The sequence below is a fragment of the Muntiacus reevesi genome, chromosome 4 (genome assembly GCF_963930625.1).
Source record: "Muntiacus reevesi chromosome 4, mMunRee1.1, whole genome shotgun sequence".
Taxonomy (NCBI): Eukaryota; Metazoa; Chordata; class Mammalia; order Artiodactyla; family Cervidae; genus Muntiacus; species Muntiacus reevesi.
In genome coordinates this window covers 107,152,334-107,170,307 of record NC_089252.1, presented here as the reverse complement: position 1 = coordinate 107,170,307, position 17,974 = coordinate 107,152,334, and the positions used below count along the sequence as shown (strand labels likewise).

Genomic DNA, 17,974 nt, shown 5'->3' with positions numbered 1-17,974 from the left:
CAGGACATATGGCTTGAGCTGGAGCAGGGATAGGAGTCATCCTATAAGAGTGGGGGAGTGTGGGGGAAACCTGAGAAAATGACATTTCTAGGAGCTTAGCCACTTTGGGGTGGGCTCAAAGGATAGCTGTCAGTGGCTTAAAAGAAAGGGATTGTGGTCCCTGCCTTCCTGTATTTTGCCATCTTCTTTATGGAGACTCTCAGAGTGGGTCTGGATAGACACATTGTTCTGTGTTGGTCTCAACCTGTCGATAGTATCGGCTAGGAATACCTGAGCCAGCCGTCCGGTCCTCTACTACTTGTGGCCATCCCCACATGCCTTTCCTCAGAGCCAGTGTTGTGACTGGAGCAACCCTTGTGCATCGGCAGGATGCACCTCAGCAACAACCATCAGGCAACTTTGGAAACGCAAGGCTTATTACTCACAGGTCCTCTAGGGCACACAGCATACTCCAGGGCCACACAGGAAGGTGGTAGTAGAGAGTCAGTGTGTGGACTTGGGTCTCTGTCTTATTAGGGTCCAAAAGTGGCTAGGGTTTCACAGGTTCACTCTTTATTGGTGAATTTAAAACTTAAGAGTGGGAATTGGTGTGTGGGAAGGGAAAGGTGAGAATCATTCAAGGATTACTTACCTAGGTTACCCCAGGCTTTCTAATAAGGAACTTTTCAAGGGTGAGAGCAGCCAGGTGCCTTATCTTGTAGTTTAGCTAGTGCTGTGCCTGCAACTGGCAGTTTGTTATCCAAGATGGATGTCTTCGAAATGGATGTCTTGGCAATGTGACATGTAAAGTATATGAAATTCACGTATCAGTGTCCATAAAGGTCTTTAGAGCACCGCCATGCCCGGCTGCCATGCTTTAGCAGCCGAGTTGAGTAGTTGCAACAGAGCCCTTTTGGCTCACAAAGCCAAAAATATATACCAACTGATGCTTTAAGAAAAAAATTTGCTGACCTCTGGCCAAGAGGCAGCCCTGGCACCAAGAACTAGATCAGAAGACATGCCCAAGACCAAGGGAAGGTTGACTAGTGCCGCGTGGGAATAGAATGCCCATCTTGATTTATTCCTACCAAGGGAGGGCTTTTATTGAGGCAGAGAGGCTGCTTCCTCCCCAATCAAGAGGAGGACCTAGACCGGAGGACCTGGGCCAGAACAGAGGGAGCCAACTTACTATCTTTCACAGCACCCAGTTAATTTCCTTCATTGCATTTACCCTTTCCTGATATTTTCTAGTATAACTGTTTCTCCCCGTCCAGAGTCGAGCTCCATGAGACAGGGCCCTTTTCGGTCTTGTATACTTCAGTGTCTGGAACAGTGTCTGGTGTATGTTAGTCACACAGTCAGTGTTTGTGGAGTAAATGAGTAATATTGGGTCCACAGCTCAGTCATCCAACTCCTCACTTAAGGGATTTTGAGAGAGAGTGTGAAACCACTTTCATAGCTCTTTCTGAGCCCACAGTGGCTAAGCCTGGAGTTCCCAGGGCTGGCTGTATTGCATATCTGCTCCTCATGGTCTTCCTCATGCTTCTCCTTAGGGACATACATCCGTACCAGCGATGGGCGAATCTTTGCTGTCCGGGCAACTGGCAAACCAAAGGCCCCTGAAGATGGTCGGATGGCTGCCTCAGGTATAGTGGCTTCTACTTTCCATTGACCTACGTGGCATTTTTGACAGGTTTGTTTTGTTAACTATTTTTTGAATAGATAATGTATACGTGGTTCACAATTCAAAGATTTCCAAAAGGAGTAAAGGGAGAAGTTTGTCTTCCCTTATACTCCCAGCCATCTGTTGCTCCTTCCTGGAAGTGCTTATTCCTGTTTTTTGTTTTTTTCTCAAGAGATACTGTATACATATACATGGTACAGGGATATGTATGTGCACATGTGTGTATATTAAAACAATATATGTTATTTACATACTATATATGTATCTAACTTTGTATTTTGAAAACAAATGCTACACTTATTATAATATGCTGTTTGTTCTTTTCTTCATTCACTGGTGCATCTCATTGCTTGTTCCTTATCCTTCCTTGAGATGTTCCTCAGTGAAGGTTTACACAAGATGCAGTTAGATGGGTATAACACGGTGCATTACCGGGTTCCCTGTTTGTGGACCTTTAGGTTGTTGTACTCCTCCATTACACTTCTGGTTCACAGTCACATGTGTGTATCTATAGGAAAAATTCCTAGAAATCGGATTGCCAGGTCAAAGAGTATACGTGTAGCACATGAACAACATTAGGAACTCTTGCAAAAGTCCCCTCTAGCTAGGGGAGTGGCTCCCACTTATCCTCCCACCATGCGGTGTGAGACGAGACTGCTCTTGCTCTCAGCTTTTATCATGGAAATTGTCAAGACACCAGACAAGTTGAAGAACAGAACCATAAGTACCCATGTACCCTGCAGCTCAATCTGGTGGCTGATAGCTTTTTCAGAAACTTTTTCCTTTCTCTCCTTTTCTATTATTTGAACTATTTGTAAGTTGAAGACATCATGTCATTTCACCCCTAAATATTTCAATACACATTTGCTGAGATTAAGGTATACTCCTCCTAATCACAGCACCATAATCACACTAAAAAAAAGTTTAACAATTCTGTAATATTATCTACCACTCTTGCCGGTTTAGATTTCTTAGTTGTACCAGTCATCTTTCATGGCCATGGATTTTGTTTTGTTTTTAACCAGGATAGACTGCTTTTTAAACTTCCTTTTCCTTTTTTTTCCCATCATGGGCACTGACCATCTTTGTCCCTAGAAAGTGTCTGACTGAAAGCATGATCTGGCATTTCATATCCACTATTTCATAGGATTCACCTTGGTGGAGTTTTACAGGGAACTGAGGTACAGCGAGGTTACAAGTCTTTACTTGGATGGACTTATTTCCTAGATCGAAAGACTTCTTTCTTTGTGACTGGGAAAAGTTGATTAAGTGATGTTGTTTGCACATGAAACTATTTGAATTTTGAGAACCACAGCACAGGGTTTTTTCCACAATGAACTTTTGTCTTATCCCCTCCATCCCTCCCTGGCCATTCTGGTTCTCAGTTACCTGCATTTTGTCCCCAGGTTCCCAGGGGCCTTCTCTCGAGTCTACAAGCAATGGCAGACACAGTGCCTCATCACCTAAAGCCCCCGACCCCGAGGGGCTGGCCCGGCCCGTCTCTCCAGACAGCCCGGAGATCATCAGCGAGCTCCAGCAGTACGCGGATGTGGCTGCTGCCCGAGAGTCCCGCCAGAGCTCCCCAAGCTCCAATGCCGCCCTGCCTGGCCCCCCGGCTCCACTTGTGGACAGCAGTGCTGTTCCTGGGACAGCCCTCGGGACTGAGCCTCGACACGGGGGTCATTGCCTCAATAGTTCCCTCCTGGTGACCGGCCAGCCCTGTGGTGACAGGCACCCAGTGTTGGACTTACGGGGCCACAAGCGCAAGTTGGCCACCCCACCTGCTGCCCAGGAGTCAGCCCGCCGGCGGTCCAGGAAGGGCCATCTGCCAGCTCCCGTGCAGCCGTATGAACACGGGTATCCAGTTTCTGGCGGGTTTGCCGTGCCACCCGTCTCCTTAAACCATAACCTCACCCCGCCCTTCACCTCCCAGGCTGGGGAGAACTCCCTGTTCATGGGCAGTACCCCCTCCTACTACCAGCTGTCCAATTTGCTGGCAGATGCCCGCCTGGTGTTCCCAGTGACTACTGACCCTCTGGTGCCGGCAGGCCCCGTCAGTTCCTCTTCCACGGCTACCTCAGTCACTGCCAGCAACCCCTCCTTCATGCTCAACCCCTCTGTAACAGGGATACTCCCCAGCTACTCACTCCCATTCTCACAGCCACTCCTGTCCGAGCCAAGGATGTTCGCGCCTTTTCCTTCCCCTGTCTTGCCCAGCAACCTTTCACGGGGCATGTCTGTCTACCCCGGCTACATATCCCCACACGCAGGCTACCCAGCCGGTGGCCTCCTCCGGTCCCAGGTGCCTCCATTTGACTCTCATGAGGTTGCTGAGGTGGGGTTCAGCTCCAATGATGATGAGGATAAGGACGATGATGTAATAGAGGTCACTGGGAAATAGCTGGGGATCCCCTCTCCACCTCACTCGGGGCCCCCAGCAGGTCACCCACCCAGACGGAAGGCAGCAATCTGGGGTTTCTGAGAATAGGGCCCTTGGCAAGAGGGGAAAGGAAGAGGACATAGAAGGGTGGTTGACCATAGGTGGCAGGGCTCTGTTGCTGTTTTAACAAAAGAGGCAAAAAAAAAAAAAAAAATTCCAACAGAGCAGCAATAGTGGGAAATCAGGGACCTAAAACAGGAATGGAGGGGCAGGGCAGCCTGCCTCTCTTCCTGCCTGCCTTGCTTATGCTGTCTGCTTGCTTGCTTGCCCGTCTGAGGGTAGACGCTCACATCCCATTTCTGTCTTTGGGAACATTCTCTCCCGAGAGAGCTGCCTTACTGGGTGACTTAGCTTGGTCTGGAGAGGGGAGGGGAGGGAGGGAGGGAAAGAGAACAAGGGTGGGCAGACTGAGATTCCATGCAGAGTGGGGTCTTTTTAGGGGATGGGAAAGAAGCAGACCAGGTGTGTGTGCGTGTGTACGTGTGTGTGTATGTGTGTGTATATGTACTTACATGTATGTAACAGCAGGGGTGCAGGTGGGTGGGGAGGGAGGGAGGGAGGGACTAAGGGGGAAACTAAGAAATGAATTTATCTTTTATAAAATGGAAATCAGAGCATGGTGGTTCATGGCAACTATTACTATGAACATCAGGGTGAGCCCAGGAGAAGAGCCATGGGAACCACAAGTTTCCTTCTAGTTGGGTGAAGACCAGGCCCAGCTAACCCAAGTCCCCGGTTATCAGAGCCACACTTGATTCAAGACTGGGGGGAGATTATCAGAGAAAATGGGCATTACCAATCTCTCTTTCCCCAGAAGCTTTCTCTGAGCAAGATCTCCCTTTCTGGCGTGTGAGAGTTGTCAGTGTGCCGAGGCTGGGAGGGAGAGGCACTGCGGAGTATGAGCGGGAGGTCATGGAGTTGTGGCCAGAAAAGACATTCTTCACGAAGATGGAACCGAGCCCCCAGCTGCCCGTCCTGGTGGCCTTTCTTGGCCTTTCCTTTCCTTCCCCATTAGAGAGCTCTGTGTTAATTTATTTCTTATGGGCAATTATTTATTATTTGGACTTTTCATGTGTCTTGGTTCTTTTTTTGGGGGAGGGGTGGGTGGGAGGGGAGGTTAGGGTAAGGAGGGTAGATGTTGGGAAGGGAAAGTTTAAGATGTCTCAGACCCCACAGCTGCTGGTCAGTAAATCCCCAGCAGATGGCGAATTGACCAAGGAAAGAGAGTTAGCCTTGATCAAGCTCTACACTAAGCAACTATGTTTTCAGCAAATGGCCTCTCAGGAAGTTCGGGGAATCTTGTGACTGGGTATTAGTGATGATGCGACTCATTACACGGTGATTGAAACTTAGGATCATGGAGTTTGCAATTGGGAAGTAAGTGACCCCAAATTCGGAGCTGTATCCTCTTGGGATTACCTTAGAGGCAGGCTCTACGCTGAATAGTGAAACTGGGTGTAGGTGGCTGCTGGGTTGACAGAACAGACAGTTGAGCTCATGTCAGAAAATGTCTTGGCTTCCTCAGCCTATCGTGATCAGTGTGGGCCCTGGTGTCTGCTACCTCCATCCTCTTTGAAGGAACTTGGAGGAGCCCTTCCTCTGTAGAAGCCTTAAATCATCATAACACATCGGTCATTCTGAGTCTCCCTTTATCACCAGTGCTGGAGGCTGAGGGGTATATAGTTTTTAAGCATAAGTACTGTCTTCCTTTTGGCTTTTCCGCCCCTACTGCTGAGACCTTGCTGGGTAGTTCTTTAGGGAAAACAAGCCCTGTCTGGCTTCAGAGCTTTACCGCCTCCCCATCGGTCCCTCCTCACTGGCTGGGCAGCTGCCGTGCCTGCCTCTTCTGAGCCCTGGAGGCAGCTTGGCGGGGCCGCCCCTAGTAGTAGCTGCTTCTGCAGTTCTTCTGAGCAGCCCATTTCCATTGTTGGGGGGTTCTTAGCGCACTCCGGGGTATTATCCCCAAGAAGAGACAAGGAGATGGCTGTTGCGTGTGCGTGTGTGTGTGTGTATGTGTGCGCGCACTGTTCAGTTACACCAAAAGTGGAACTTAAGGAGCTTGCTTTCTCTGTTTTCATAAGCGCCCTGTCAGACACTTAACTCTCCTCTTCATAGAAGCCTTAGACCTACAATTTAGCTATGCAAATTATTTTAATAATTTTAAAACAGCAGTTCCAACAGTGCTTTCTCGGATGCATCCCAAGAATGAATGGTGAAGGGGCTGAGTTGGAGTGGGCTCTCCGGCTGAGGCTGGTGCAGAGGGAGTACACTAGCCTGAATCTCTGATCTGCGAGGAACACTCACCACCGGGGCTACAAATGATGCCTCTAAGGCCCCAGAGCACTGGGATCCCAGAGATCGTATGTGTTTGGGGAGGGAGGGGTATTTCTGTGTTCACTTCTAGGAAATCACAGCAGCAGGCTCTGAGAATCCAGAAACTATCCCAGCGAGGAACTGAAATCAGTCCCTGGAGGGATGGGCTTTTGAAGGTACTGGGAAGCAAACGGGTGTTCTCAGCGCCATTACAAGCCTGCCCTCTTCCCAGTGGTTCTAGGGGCTGAGTCTTGCTTCACTTCAGGAAAGACCATAGTTTTGGGAGGCTGCCCTGGGTAGACAAGGTTTTCTTTGATATGTGCAGCTTATAGTGTATAAGAGAGTAGGGCTAGGATCATGGAAAATTAGAGTGCTTCTGGTTCCATGGTTTTCCTTTTTTTTTTTTAAATGAACGTGAAAACACTTCTCTGACATTTCTGCTGTCTCTGTGTGCAGGTAGGCAGGCTTGCATGCACACCAAATATGAACATATGTGTGAGGGAAGCAGCTGTCTCAGAACCTAAGAATGATGTTTTACTGCTTCTTTGATGAGAAACAACTTGGTGGTGATGTCCACCCACCATGCTGGCTTGAGTAAGAGAAGGATGGTAAGAGGGAGGGCAGAAGATCAGGTTTAGCCATCTTCCCTCACTGCTGTCTTCCACAGAATGTTTTCAAGGGCCTCAAGCCCCATCTGTCTGATTTAGCCTAACTCTTCAATCTAGGGGATATAGTACTATGTAATGATTCAGAATTATCACTTGTAGTAATGTTTGATTTTCTGTCTCAGTGTTTTTGTAGATAAAAATTCAGCAGAGACAGATTAGCCATTGAAGTGAGAAAGTAAGTGAACCATGTTGGATCCAGATCATTTTCAAATTAGGTATCTGCAGAGTTCTCACTGCCTCGAGTTATGCTTCTCAAGCATCTGTCTTAAGCATCTTCTGACTTCAGGATATCTCTGGTCCTTAGAACTCTATTCCCTAGGAACTAGTGTGTAGAATCTCTATATACTTGTGATTCACAACTAAATATGAATATTTCCCACTCCAGGACATGAAGCAAGTAGCTGGGGTAACATTTTGCTAATAGGTTGAAACACTCAACCAAGCTTTTAACAGTCTGGGTGGGACTGTCACTCCCACAGCAGTCAGAGCAAGGCATCTTATCTGTGCATGCCTGGCATCGCTCTGAATTGGGTCCTCATGCCTTGGGATGAGGGTTTACATTCCTGTGTCTGTATTTCTGTTCATAACCTCCTTGTGCTTCCCAGTCCCCTGTGATTCTATAGGAGCCCAGTGTCTCCTCTCTCAGCAGTGGCCTCCTGTGCACCCAGCTCAGTGACTCTTCTTGCACCAAAACTCCTGAGAGAACTCCTCCCACCTTTAGATCCCTAGCAGACTTTCTGGCCCTCGGCAGACTGTTCCCAAGAAAGAAATCTGCACCTCGTGGTCTGTCTGAGAAGGTTATGCTCTCCAATCACTCACCTGCAGACTCTCCTTCTGACTCTTCTGCCCTGTATATTCCACTGTGACCCCTTCGCGTGTGTTCTGTGCCACTGGCTTGGCTCTAGTCCTTTTATGAATACCCGAGTCTTAACAATGAACTTGCTGAGCAGGCAGAATCCAACTTCTCTGCGCTTCAGGGACTTGGTCTTCTTGCCTCTCTCAGAGGTCTGTTTGCTATCATCATCTAGTGTGTTGGGGAGAGGTAGCTAGACAGGCTGTAGTGATGGGGCCGGGGGAGATTTGAGTACTCCGTTACCACTATTGGGATAATATTCAGAAGAGGGGACCTCATACTGTGACCTAACCTAGGGCCCTCCCCTGGAAGAGAGCTCAGTCCAGGTGTGTGTATATGTGTGTGTGTGTGTGTGTGTGGCAGAGTGTGTGTGTGTGCACACGTGCTTATGTGCACATGGGTGTAAACTGACTTATCTGGTTGTGTTACTCAGGGTGGGCTGAGGACTCACCGGAAGAATCCCCTCAGCCTTCCTGACTGTGTTTTTCCTGTACCCTCTCCAGAGGGGTCGGGGAAGGGGGTCCAGGGTGGGTTGAGGGGGTCGCAATGGATAACCACTAAGGCCACACTGCTGCCAGGGGGAGTCAGGGGGAGATGAGGTGGCCCCAGGGACCTGGCACCTGGCTTTGGTTTTCCGTCTTCTTTCCTCAGGACACCCCCTGAGGCCTGGGACCTGCGCCTGGCTTTGAGGAGCATCTGTAGCTGAGTGCTCCAGCTGCTGGTGTGATCACGGGCTTCCCTCCTCTCTCAGCAGGGCAGGTGCTCCTGCCCTAGAGACTGGGCAACTGGCTGTTTCTATGACGTATTTATTTTTACTTGTGTTTCATGTCACTTTTTTAAAAAAAAGCAAACAGAACAATTGTAAGTCAGTATAACTGCCTATCAGTTTTCTTTATTTCTCTTTTTGTAAAATAAAATGTAAACTGAAGAAGGCAGTGTTGTTTAATCAAGGAATTGTCTGAACAGCTCTGTGGCTGGGTGATGGTGTAAGGGATATAACTTAGAGCAGCGTGGATGCCGAGACAGCACCTCTGTGGGTGGGAACAGATGGCTGGCAGGCTCTTTTTATGCTGTGGAGTTCACTACACTTTTTCTGCCTTAGCTCACCTGAAGAAGACTGCATTTCCTGGCTCTAGAGGAAATAGCAAAGCTGACTCCGAGTGGCTTGAGGCTATCTGGTCCCTCAGTCATGGCAAGTCCTGCAGGGGTAGCCCTAACTAGCCTGTGAGTGGCCAGGGATTGGCCTTCAGAGGGTGGGAGATGGCTGGTGGCAGGGTTTGGAGAGCATCTTACATTGCATGTGCATTCTCCATTTGTCATCTGAATTAGAGGATCTAATCACCGTTTCGAAGAGAACTAACCTGAAGAGGTAGAAGAAGGAGGGGGTTGTCTATGCTTTGTTTCCTGTTTGGTGAAACAGTGTCTGGAATTTACTAAGGGAGCGTTAAAGAGCCTCTGTGGGAATCGTTTGGACAGGGAAGGCAAGAGGAGACAAAGGCCACGTCTGGGCTTCTGAGAGAATACAGGCCATTGGGAGACAGGACGGACTGGAGCATGGGGGAGGGAGATGATCCCAGAGGCTAGGTGATGTGTTCTGCTCAGACATGCTACCAGGGGTAGTGGAGAGTGCCTGGACTACTGTCTCCTGGTGGCGAGGAGAGGCCTTGCGGGAATCCTACCAAGGGCAGAGCTGGCTTTGTTGAGAGCAGCCTGCAGTGAAGCCTGGTAGGCTGATGGCCTGCAGCCCCAGTCACAGGCTAACTCTGTTCACCTCAGAGGCGCTGAGGCTCCTAAGACACATCCTGAACTCTAACATGGGCTCTGGAGTTCCCCTACCACGCTAAAGGAAGTGAACAGAGAGGACGAGATGAAAGAGCCTCTCCAGACAATGGTTTCCTGGGAGAAGTTCATCAGCTTCTGAGAAGCAGAACTGACCATGCAGAGGCTGTCTGTGTCTGAGGCAGTAGCCCGCCCTTCCTGATCTCACAGGAGATGCTTTCATGTCCCCATTTGCCTCAGGGCACCCAGAGGGTTTGATCATCTGCCTAATATCCATCAGTAGACCAGAACTGCCACAATCCTGCCAGTCCAGCCCCGAGCTCCTCTGAGAAGTCAGCTACCCATTCTGGTTAGCCCAGAGCCCTGTAGATGAGGTTCAGTCTTCCCTGCCAGTGGACAGAATAGTGTGAAATAGAAGGAAAAGAAACCAGCTACAAGTGCCTCCGTGTCAGTCTGCCCTTTGCTAGTATAGTGGTATCCCCTCCAAAATTAACTCACTTCCCAAACCAATCCTCTGTGTGAGGAGCACCAAAGTAGCTCTTGACCCTGCCTGTCATGTAGACAAGCTTATAAGCAGAGCTGTCCCCTGCCCTATCCCCTCCACCGCAGGACTGGTTCTCTCAGGAGGGTGAGGTTTTATCTTAGGGGCCCTGGAAGAATGCTTTGTTGTTTTTGTAGTTCCTCAAAAATACCAGCTGAAGATTGAAGCTGTCCTCAAGGAACTTACAGTTGACTTGGGGTTTGGTGCAGTGGTAAAGAATCCGCCTGCCAATGCAGGAGAAACGGGTTCAATCCTTGAGTGGGGAAAAATCCCCTAGAGTAGGAAATGGCAACCGGCTCCAGTATTCTTGCCAGGAAGATTCCGTGGACAGAGGAGCTTGGAGGGCTACAGTCCAATGGGGTCGCAAAGAGTACCACACGACTGAGCACGCACACTGTATGTATGTGGGTGTGTAGAATACATAACTTAGTAGGGCAGACTGGCCTCCCCCATCCACCTCTAGGGTACTGAAGGAGGAACCCGGAAGGCGGAGTGCCCCCCTGGTGAGCTCCAGGAGGGCAAGGCCTTGATTTTGTTCATTTAGTATCCGCAGCCTCTAGAACTGTACTAGCAGGAAGCGATGCCCAATAAATGTTGGATGGAAGAATGATCACCTCTGTGCTCTGTTGGTGGGGGGAAGGGGGGATAGAGGAGGGGAGAGGTAGACGCTGAGTGTTGGAGGTAGCTGCTATCTGCGTTGTCCGAGATGGGATCCCGTTTCCTCCCTGAGCTTCAGCTGTAAAATGCGAGCAAGTGGCCCTGCCTTGCTTGGTTCCCAGGTCTGTCGGGAAGCCTCAGTGAGGCAAAGTGACAGTACCTAGGGTGATACCAAGGCCAGAGTTGTACTGCCGCGCTGCACTTCCCAATCTCTTCAAAGGATCCTCTCTCGTGCAGCCGTTTGGGACCCCAGACTGCCTCTCAACTCCCCCCTCCTGTCGTGGCGCTCTCGACAGTCCAGAAGTTAAGAGATTGTTTCTAAGTCACCGTCGACCTGCAGCCCAGAAGCTTGTGGGAGGCAGGAAGGTAGAGAGAGGGTGGCGTTGGCCCCTGACCGCTCCGCCGTACAGGCGTACGTCTGTTGCCATGGACACGGGGCGGGGCAGGCCCCCGCCCTTTGGGCCCCGCGCGCACGCGCCCACGGCCACGGCCACGTCCTGCCGCGAGAGGGGGCGGAGCAAGCGTGCGCGGCGGGCGCGCGCAGGCTCCAAGACCAAGCCGCGTGCGCGGATTGGCGTCGGCGGCTGGTGGCCGCTGAGGTGAGGGCCAGGTCTGGGAGGTGTCCTCGCCGGGGCGGCTCTACACGCGCCAGAGGCCTGGAACCTCCGTGCGCTTGGGCGCGACCTCAGGGCCACCCGCGTCCCCACCGTGACCCCGGCCCAACCGCTGTTTGCATCTCGTCACTCCCACAGCTCGTCCCGGCTGCATCCAAGGGCCCGAACGCGACCTTGGACCACTCTACTATCTCGGGCCACCCTCTGCCTCGGCCACCGGTGCACGGCACGCCTGGAGACTAGGGACTCCGGGGCGGGCGAAGGGGTGGGGGTGGGCGGCGGGGTCCGACAGCTGGACCAGAGCCGCACGTAAACTCCGCCCTTGTCTCCTGAGGCCGCGCCACACAGCGGTGGCTCCAAACTTTAACTTCCTTGTAAGTTGCAGAGGTGCGTGGGACCCCTAGAGGTCGTGGCTGAAAAGGAAAGGGCTGGTTACCTAGGCGAGGCGAGGGGGAGCAGGGGCTGGACGCCGTGATTGCAGAGTGGAGGCAGCCTCTCCTCCCCTCGCAGGCCCCTCTGATTCCCAAATCTTCCCGCGCCCGGCGGGCGCTGAAAGTTTTGCCTGTGGCTGGCCCTTTAAGGGCGGGCCAGCCGCCGCGGCGCACGTGAGCGGCCTCAGGAAGCCAGCGCGGGACCGCCCTCCCAGAAAAACCGAGAGGGGTCACAGCCTGCCCAGGGTCAGCAGCAGGGGTTGGCTTAGGGCCAGGCGCGGTGGATGGACCCCTCCAGGAAGAGGACGCTCCAAGTACAGAGGTTTTTGCCCAGAAGTCTAGTGAAGAGCTGACATTTTTCAGGCGGAATCTGGCTTCTGATTTCCCTAAGGGGTCTGAGAACGTGGTGGAGGTACACCACATCTTGTGGGGAGGACAGTTCTTGTCGAGGCCCCTGTGGGCGTTCGCTGATAAGAGATCAGTCAGGGAAGGGCGCCCGGCTTAGTGGTTCTTTTCTTTCTGCCCTCAGCCCTGGAGCACTTGGAGCTTTGGCCCCTGCCGCGCTGGATGCCATGAGTTGCTAAAGTGAGCCTGGCTTTAGAGGTGAGCTTCCCCAGCCCTTCTTCTTCCCTTTCTCTTGCCCTGCTTCCTTCCCGTGCTGCCCAGAGCTCAGCGGGTCCCCAGGTACATTCCCCGCCTCTTTTGAGCAGTTTAGGAAGTGAGAGGAAGAGAAGGGTTCCAGGAACTAAGCTCCTTTGAGGAGAGAGGAAGTGTGGAGAGAGAGCAAGGACCAGAGGGCTGATCACTCCCAAGACAAGTGGGAGACTTAGATACTGAGAGCTTCCAGCTAAGAGCCTTGGGTTCAGAGATGTCCAACATAGATTAAATTCTTGGGCTTTTCTGGAAGTCCTGTTCCCAGGGAGGAGAGAAGTGGAAGTGGGGAAGTCGGACTACCTGGATTCTCATTGCCTACATTTTGTCCAGGCAGTTCTGTTTAGTACCTTTGTGACTTTGGTCAAATCTCTTAATCTCCAACCACTTGTTTTCTGATCCATACCCATCTGGTTTTGAGGATTAATGAAGTAGCTGTGTTTCAATATTTAGACAGTGCCTTATCATCATCAAAGAAATTAGGTGTGAAACTAAGTGAAGGCAAGTTGAGGAAGACAAAGAATGCATCCAAAAGTGCAACTGTAGGGTAGGAACAAGGGTGGGTGAAAAGACCATTGTGATACAACGCAAGGTCATGATGCCAAAGGTTTAGAAGTTTATTGTCCCTGTCTGTGAGACAAACACTCTGTGCAAATTGACTGCAAAGACAGCTCTTCAGAAAAAAAGTTTTGAGACTCAGAACCCACAGGGAATAAATTATTCCATACAGCTAAGTTTTCCATAGAACTGAAGTGTTGATTTTCTGCTCCTGAACCATATAAGTAGTCTTCTCTGTGGTGTGTTCCACACCCCCCCGCCCCCACCCTGGGTGATGCAGGTCAAGCTGTTTAAGAGAGTTAGTCTTCTGGCCCCAAGTTGCATGGAGGCCTGGGCAGTCTGTCTGGAATGGCTCATACACCAGCCTACGGGCTGTGTCCGTCAGCCTGCTCTTGGATATCTTCTCTGCTTTTTTTTTCGCTCCCCTAAAACGAGTATCTTTATTGCTTATACCATGCAGATAGCAAATAGGAGAAACAGGGAAAGTCCAGTGAGGAAGAGGGAGAATTGTCAGATAAATGACATACACAGAAAGGAAAAGACACCCCCTAGCAAACCTACATGATGCCTTTCTGTGAACTACCTAGTACAGGAGGTCAGTGGGGGAGAGCTGAACCCCCAAAGCGAATTCCAAACATCCAGAGATGTTGGGGAGAAGGGAAGGAAGGGGGAGGGGTGAAGCAGCCATTGGACCCCTGTTTGGGCTCCTGCCTGGCCAGCATCCCTCCCCCATGGGAGGCACCACTCCCTGTTGTGTCTCCACTTCTAGCAGTCTTTCTTCCTCTGCCTCTTCCTTGCTGATCTGTGGACTGGAGAATTGGGATGAAGCTTGTTAGCCTGGGGAGCTCAGCAAGTTCAGGAAGCATAGTGCTGGACTTTGCTCGGGCTGCTCAGGCCCTCTTTAGCCTGGCCTCTCCTTTGGTTCTGGATGGATGAGCTTGTTGGATAGCAGTATTTCTTGGGCCAGATGTGTTTAGTCAAAGAAACTTTCCTATGTGAGCCCCTTCCTGTGGCACATTTTCTCCGCCTGAGGTTTCATTCCTCATGGTTTCCCTGTTTTTAATAAGAGGGCCCTGTGCTTGCCCCTCCTCCTTCAGGCAGTGGCTCACAGGTTTGGGAGGCTGGGCAGGCAGTGCAGGGACAAGGCTGGCGGGCAGGCTGATGTCGGCCCATCAGGGGTGGCTGATCAGGGTTGAAGTACGATCAGCCGCCCCTGATGGACCAGACATATGTCCCCTGCTGACTCACTCCTGTGCCTCTTCGTGACTCAGCTTCCCCAGGTGTGACCACGACTGCCAGCTGACAGAGTTGCTCGGAGAGCCTCCATAGTTGTGATTAAGAAATAAAGAGGCTTGTGGCTTCAGTCATCCTTTGTAGCTCCCTTCTAGGTCACTGTGTGTGTAAACACCTCCGGCTCCTCCCCCTCCCAGATCAGAGCACCCAAGGCAGGGCTGAGGTTGGGCCACAGCTGGCTGGCGGGCAGGCGGGCACATTGGTCAGAGCAGGCTACCAGCCTCCTCTCCCTTCTGTCTCCTTTGCAGCTGCCTTGGGGTGTGGCGTGGGGGGCACAGAGCCATGTCGGACCTGCTCCTCCTGGGCCTGATTGGGGGCCTGACTCTGCTGCTGCTGCTGACGCTGCTGGCCTTTGCCGGGTACTCAGGGCTGCTGGCTGGGGTGACAGTGAGTGCTGGCTCACCCCCCATCCGCAACGTCACCGTGGCCTACAAGTTCCACGTGGGCCCCTACGGTGAGACTGGGCCGCTTTTCACGGAGAGCTGCAGTGTCTCCCCCAAGCTCCGCTCCATTGCTGTCTACTATGACAACCCCCACACGGTAAGGAGCCTCCTGTGCCCTGGCTGGGGTTCCACCCACTGGACAGACATGGGGCAGGGCTTGTTGGGCTCGGGGTGTTTTGGTTTCTGAGGAAGGGGCGGGGAAATCATTGAGCTGGCTATGTAGACCACCTCCTCTCTGGCCTTGAAGCTCCTTCCAGATTTAGTTTGGACTTCTACTCCAGACACCCATATACTGGCTTTCTACTTGTCCAGGTCTAGTTTCCCTGTCTTGTGGCTCCCACGAACTTCTGAGTGCCACTGTGAATCCCTAGGCTCTGCTGGGGCTTTGCTCTGTTGCTTCCTCTTCTGGCCTTCTTTCATTCCCATTTGAAGCCAGCACTCTAAAGCCAGGCCATTCAGATGCTGCCCTTTCTTTGGGATTGTATCTTGTTTCTTTGGGGGCTTCCCTGGTGGCTCAGATGGTAAAGAATCTGCCTGCAATGCAGGAGACCCGAGTTCAATCCCTGGGTTGGGAAAATCCCCTGGAGAAGGGAATGGCCACTCACTCCAGTATCCTTGCCTGGAGAATTCCATGGATAGAAGAGCCTGGTGGACTACAGGCCATGGGATAGCAAAGAGCTGGACACGATCGACGAACACACACACACACACACACGTTTCTTTGCCTTCCCTCTTTCAGCTCTTCTACTGAAAGAAAATAAAATCTTATAGTCATTATGATAGTCCCTTGCCCAGGGACAAGGTATTTCTTTGGACATCAAGCTGCCTAGTTTGGAGAGGGGCTTGGGGGCAACTGGAGCCTGGTGAGCTGTCCAGGATGCTGGGGTGAGAGACTGACCTGGCATCACGGGCACCCCGTGGGTGTCTGGCTGTACTTACAGCCTGTGGTGAGTCAGGGCTCACCAATGTGGCCTCCTGCCATGCTGTGGGGTGGTGCTGCCTACTGCTGCATGGGCTAGCAGCTCTGCCTAGGTTCTCCAGCCTCTAGCTCTGAGTCTTGGCAAACCAGGTGTTGGGAATCCCCAGCTCTGGTTTCCTTGCCTGGAGAGCTCAAGTGAGCAAGGCCTATAGCCTCCACACTGCGTGCTGAGCGGGCCTCACTGGGGCGCTCAGTTGAAACAAGGATATCCTGACTCCCTCTCTGTGCCAGGTTCTGCTTGACACCTGCACTCTGGAGATGAACAGACCTGGCCCTGCCCTCAGGAAACTTTGTGGGGTTAGGAAGTCAGCCCTATAAAAATGAGTGAATGTCTAGCAGGACACTGTACTGTGTTCAATGTTCATGGAACTTTGAGCTGTGGATTTGCCTCAAGTCTACCATGGAGGCTCAGAGAAGAGGTCTGCCATGAGTATAATTTTACTTTACTGGGAAGGGCCTTCTGGCTAAGGGAACTGCAGAGAGCGCAGACCTGCAGACGTAGGATGACAGAGGAAGTGTGGCAAGTGAACACGTGGTGGGTGGAGAGCGATGTAGAAGGATTGGCTGGGCCAGGCAGTGGGAGGAACAGCGGGTTGGGAGGACAGGTAAGGCACAGTTTTGCCACCTTTGATTTAGGAAGCTAAGTAGATGGCAAGGGGAGGAGACGGGGCAGGGGGCCGCTGAGATTGGGCTGAGTCGGGGTGAGAGGTGACTTGGCCTGGTTGAGGGATGAGTAGACATGGCAGTTTTGAGGTCACATGACTGGAGTTGGCACCGAGAGTCTAGAACACAGACCCAAGAGGGCTGGGGTAGGCTTTAGGCTGTGGGAATCCTAGACCAGACGCCGGACCCCCACCCTTGTCCGGTTCTGTTGTCTAGGTCCCTGTCTCTCTGCTCCCCTCCCCTGGTCCCTGCCCCTCCTCCCACGTCTGACCCAGTTGGAACCCTCTGCAGGAGCTCAGTAGGAGGGACAAGGGTCCTTTCAGTGTCTCTTTCCTCATCAGCATGTCCTGTTTCAGAAGCCGTATGTTACCTCTTGGATTGGAGGCGTTAATTCCAGAATGAGAGAGGGCCATGGTCCCTTTGGGTCATTGCCGAAGGCTGGCTCAGGGAAGGGTGAGGTAGAAGAATCCTGGCATGGGACACCCTCCCCAAGGCCTCCTAACCCAGCCAACTCCAGGAAGCCCACCATACAGCTCTCCTGGGGATGTGATGGACTCTCTGGGCTGGGTCTTGATTTCCAGGCTTGGCTAGGCACATCCTGACTTGGGTACCAGTCTGAGGGCCCGTGGCCTGAGAGCACAGCCTTGAGGTTAGCAGTCCTAGGTTCTGATTCTGTCTCAGCACTGTCCTATTGTGTGATTTGGGGCATACTACATAACCTGTCTGAACCCCCATTTCCTCATCTGCAGTGTAATGTTAAAAATACCTGCTTTTAGGTTGGCTGGCAAGGGTTAAATCAAGTGACATAGGTGAGGCATTCCCTAGTAGCTCAGCTGGTAAAGAATCTGCCTGCAATGCAGGAGACCTGGGTTCGATGCCTGGTTTAGGAAGATCCCCTGGAGGAGGGCATGGCTACCCACTCCAGTATTCTTGCCTGGAGAATTCCGTGGACAGAGGAGCCTGGCTGGTTATAGTCCCTGGGATCGCAAAGAGTCAAACACAACCAGGTGACTTAAGCACAGCACAGCCCAGGACCTTGAGGTGCTGTGGTTGAGGATCAGAAATTGTAGCAACAAAAAATGGGTGGAAAAAACACTCATGCTAATTAAGTGTGATGAGGATTGTTAGGCTGGGCACTCATAACCCAGGCCTAGGCCCTAGCCCTGGCTGTGACTATCGGGTTGGCACAGAGAATGAACACATAATCATTGTGGCCCCTCTGATCCTGTCTTTCCCAGTCCTGGGTCACTCGGGAAGTAACCTGTGGCCCCATTCAGAGCTGAGTCACACCCTGACACCTGGGATGGCTCACCTGCCTGGCAGAGATCCTAGAAGATTCAGGGAACCCTGGACCCCCAGGATTCATGTTCTCATGGCTACCACAGACTGATTGGTCCATGAGAACTGAGGCTTCTGGGTCCAAACTGC

At 51.8% G+C, this 17,974-nt stretch overlaps 2 protein-coding genes across 6 annotated transcripts in view; both read left to right on the top strand.

Annotated features, from left to right (window-relative positions):
- The window catches only part of RAD54L2 (RAD54 like 2), an 84,288-nt gene extending 79,825 nt beyond the window's left edge, over positions 1 to 4,463 (top strand). Inside the window, exons 21-22 of the mRNA XM_065933593.1 lie at positions 1,533 to 1,625; positions 3,070 to 4,463. Of these exons, the coding sequence (XP_065789665.1) occupies positions 1,533 to 1,625; positions 3,070 to 4,064 (1,088 nt within the window). The 3' untranslated portion in view covers positions 4,065 to 4,463. The remainder of the gene's footprint in view (positions 1 to 1,532; positions 1,626 to 3,069) is intronic.
- Positions 4,464 to 11,432: 6,969 nt separating this feature from the next.
- Positions 11,433 to 17,974, top strand: part of TEX264 (testis expressed 264, ER-phagy receptor) — a 30,615-nt gene continuing 24,073 nt past the window's right edge. The window contains exons 1-3 of one of the 5 annotated variants that reach the window (XM_065933588.1): positions 11,433 to 11,513; positions 12,489 to 12,562; positions 14,710 to 15,001. In XM_065933588.1, coding sequence (XP_065789660.1) covers positions 14,744 to 15,001 — 258 coding nt within the window. In that variant the 5' untranslated portion in view covers positions 11,433 to 11,513; positions 12,489 to 12,562; positions 14,710 to 14,743. Of the gene's footprint in view, positions 11,514 to 11,792; positions 11,916 to 12,150; positions 12,372 to 12,488; positions 12,563 to 14,709; positions 15,002 to 17,974 lie in introns of those variants that run through there. The other 4 variants (XM_065933590.1, XM_065933591.1, XM_065933589.1 and 1 more) reach the window with 4 other exon arrangements.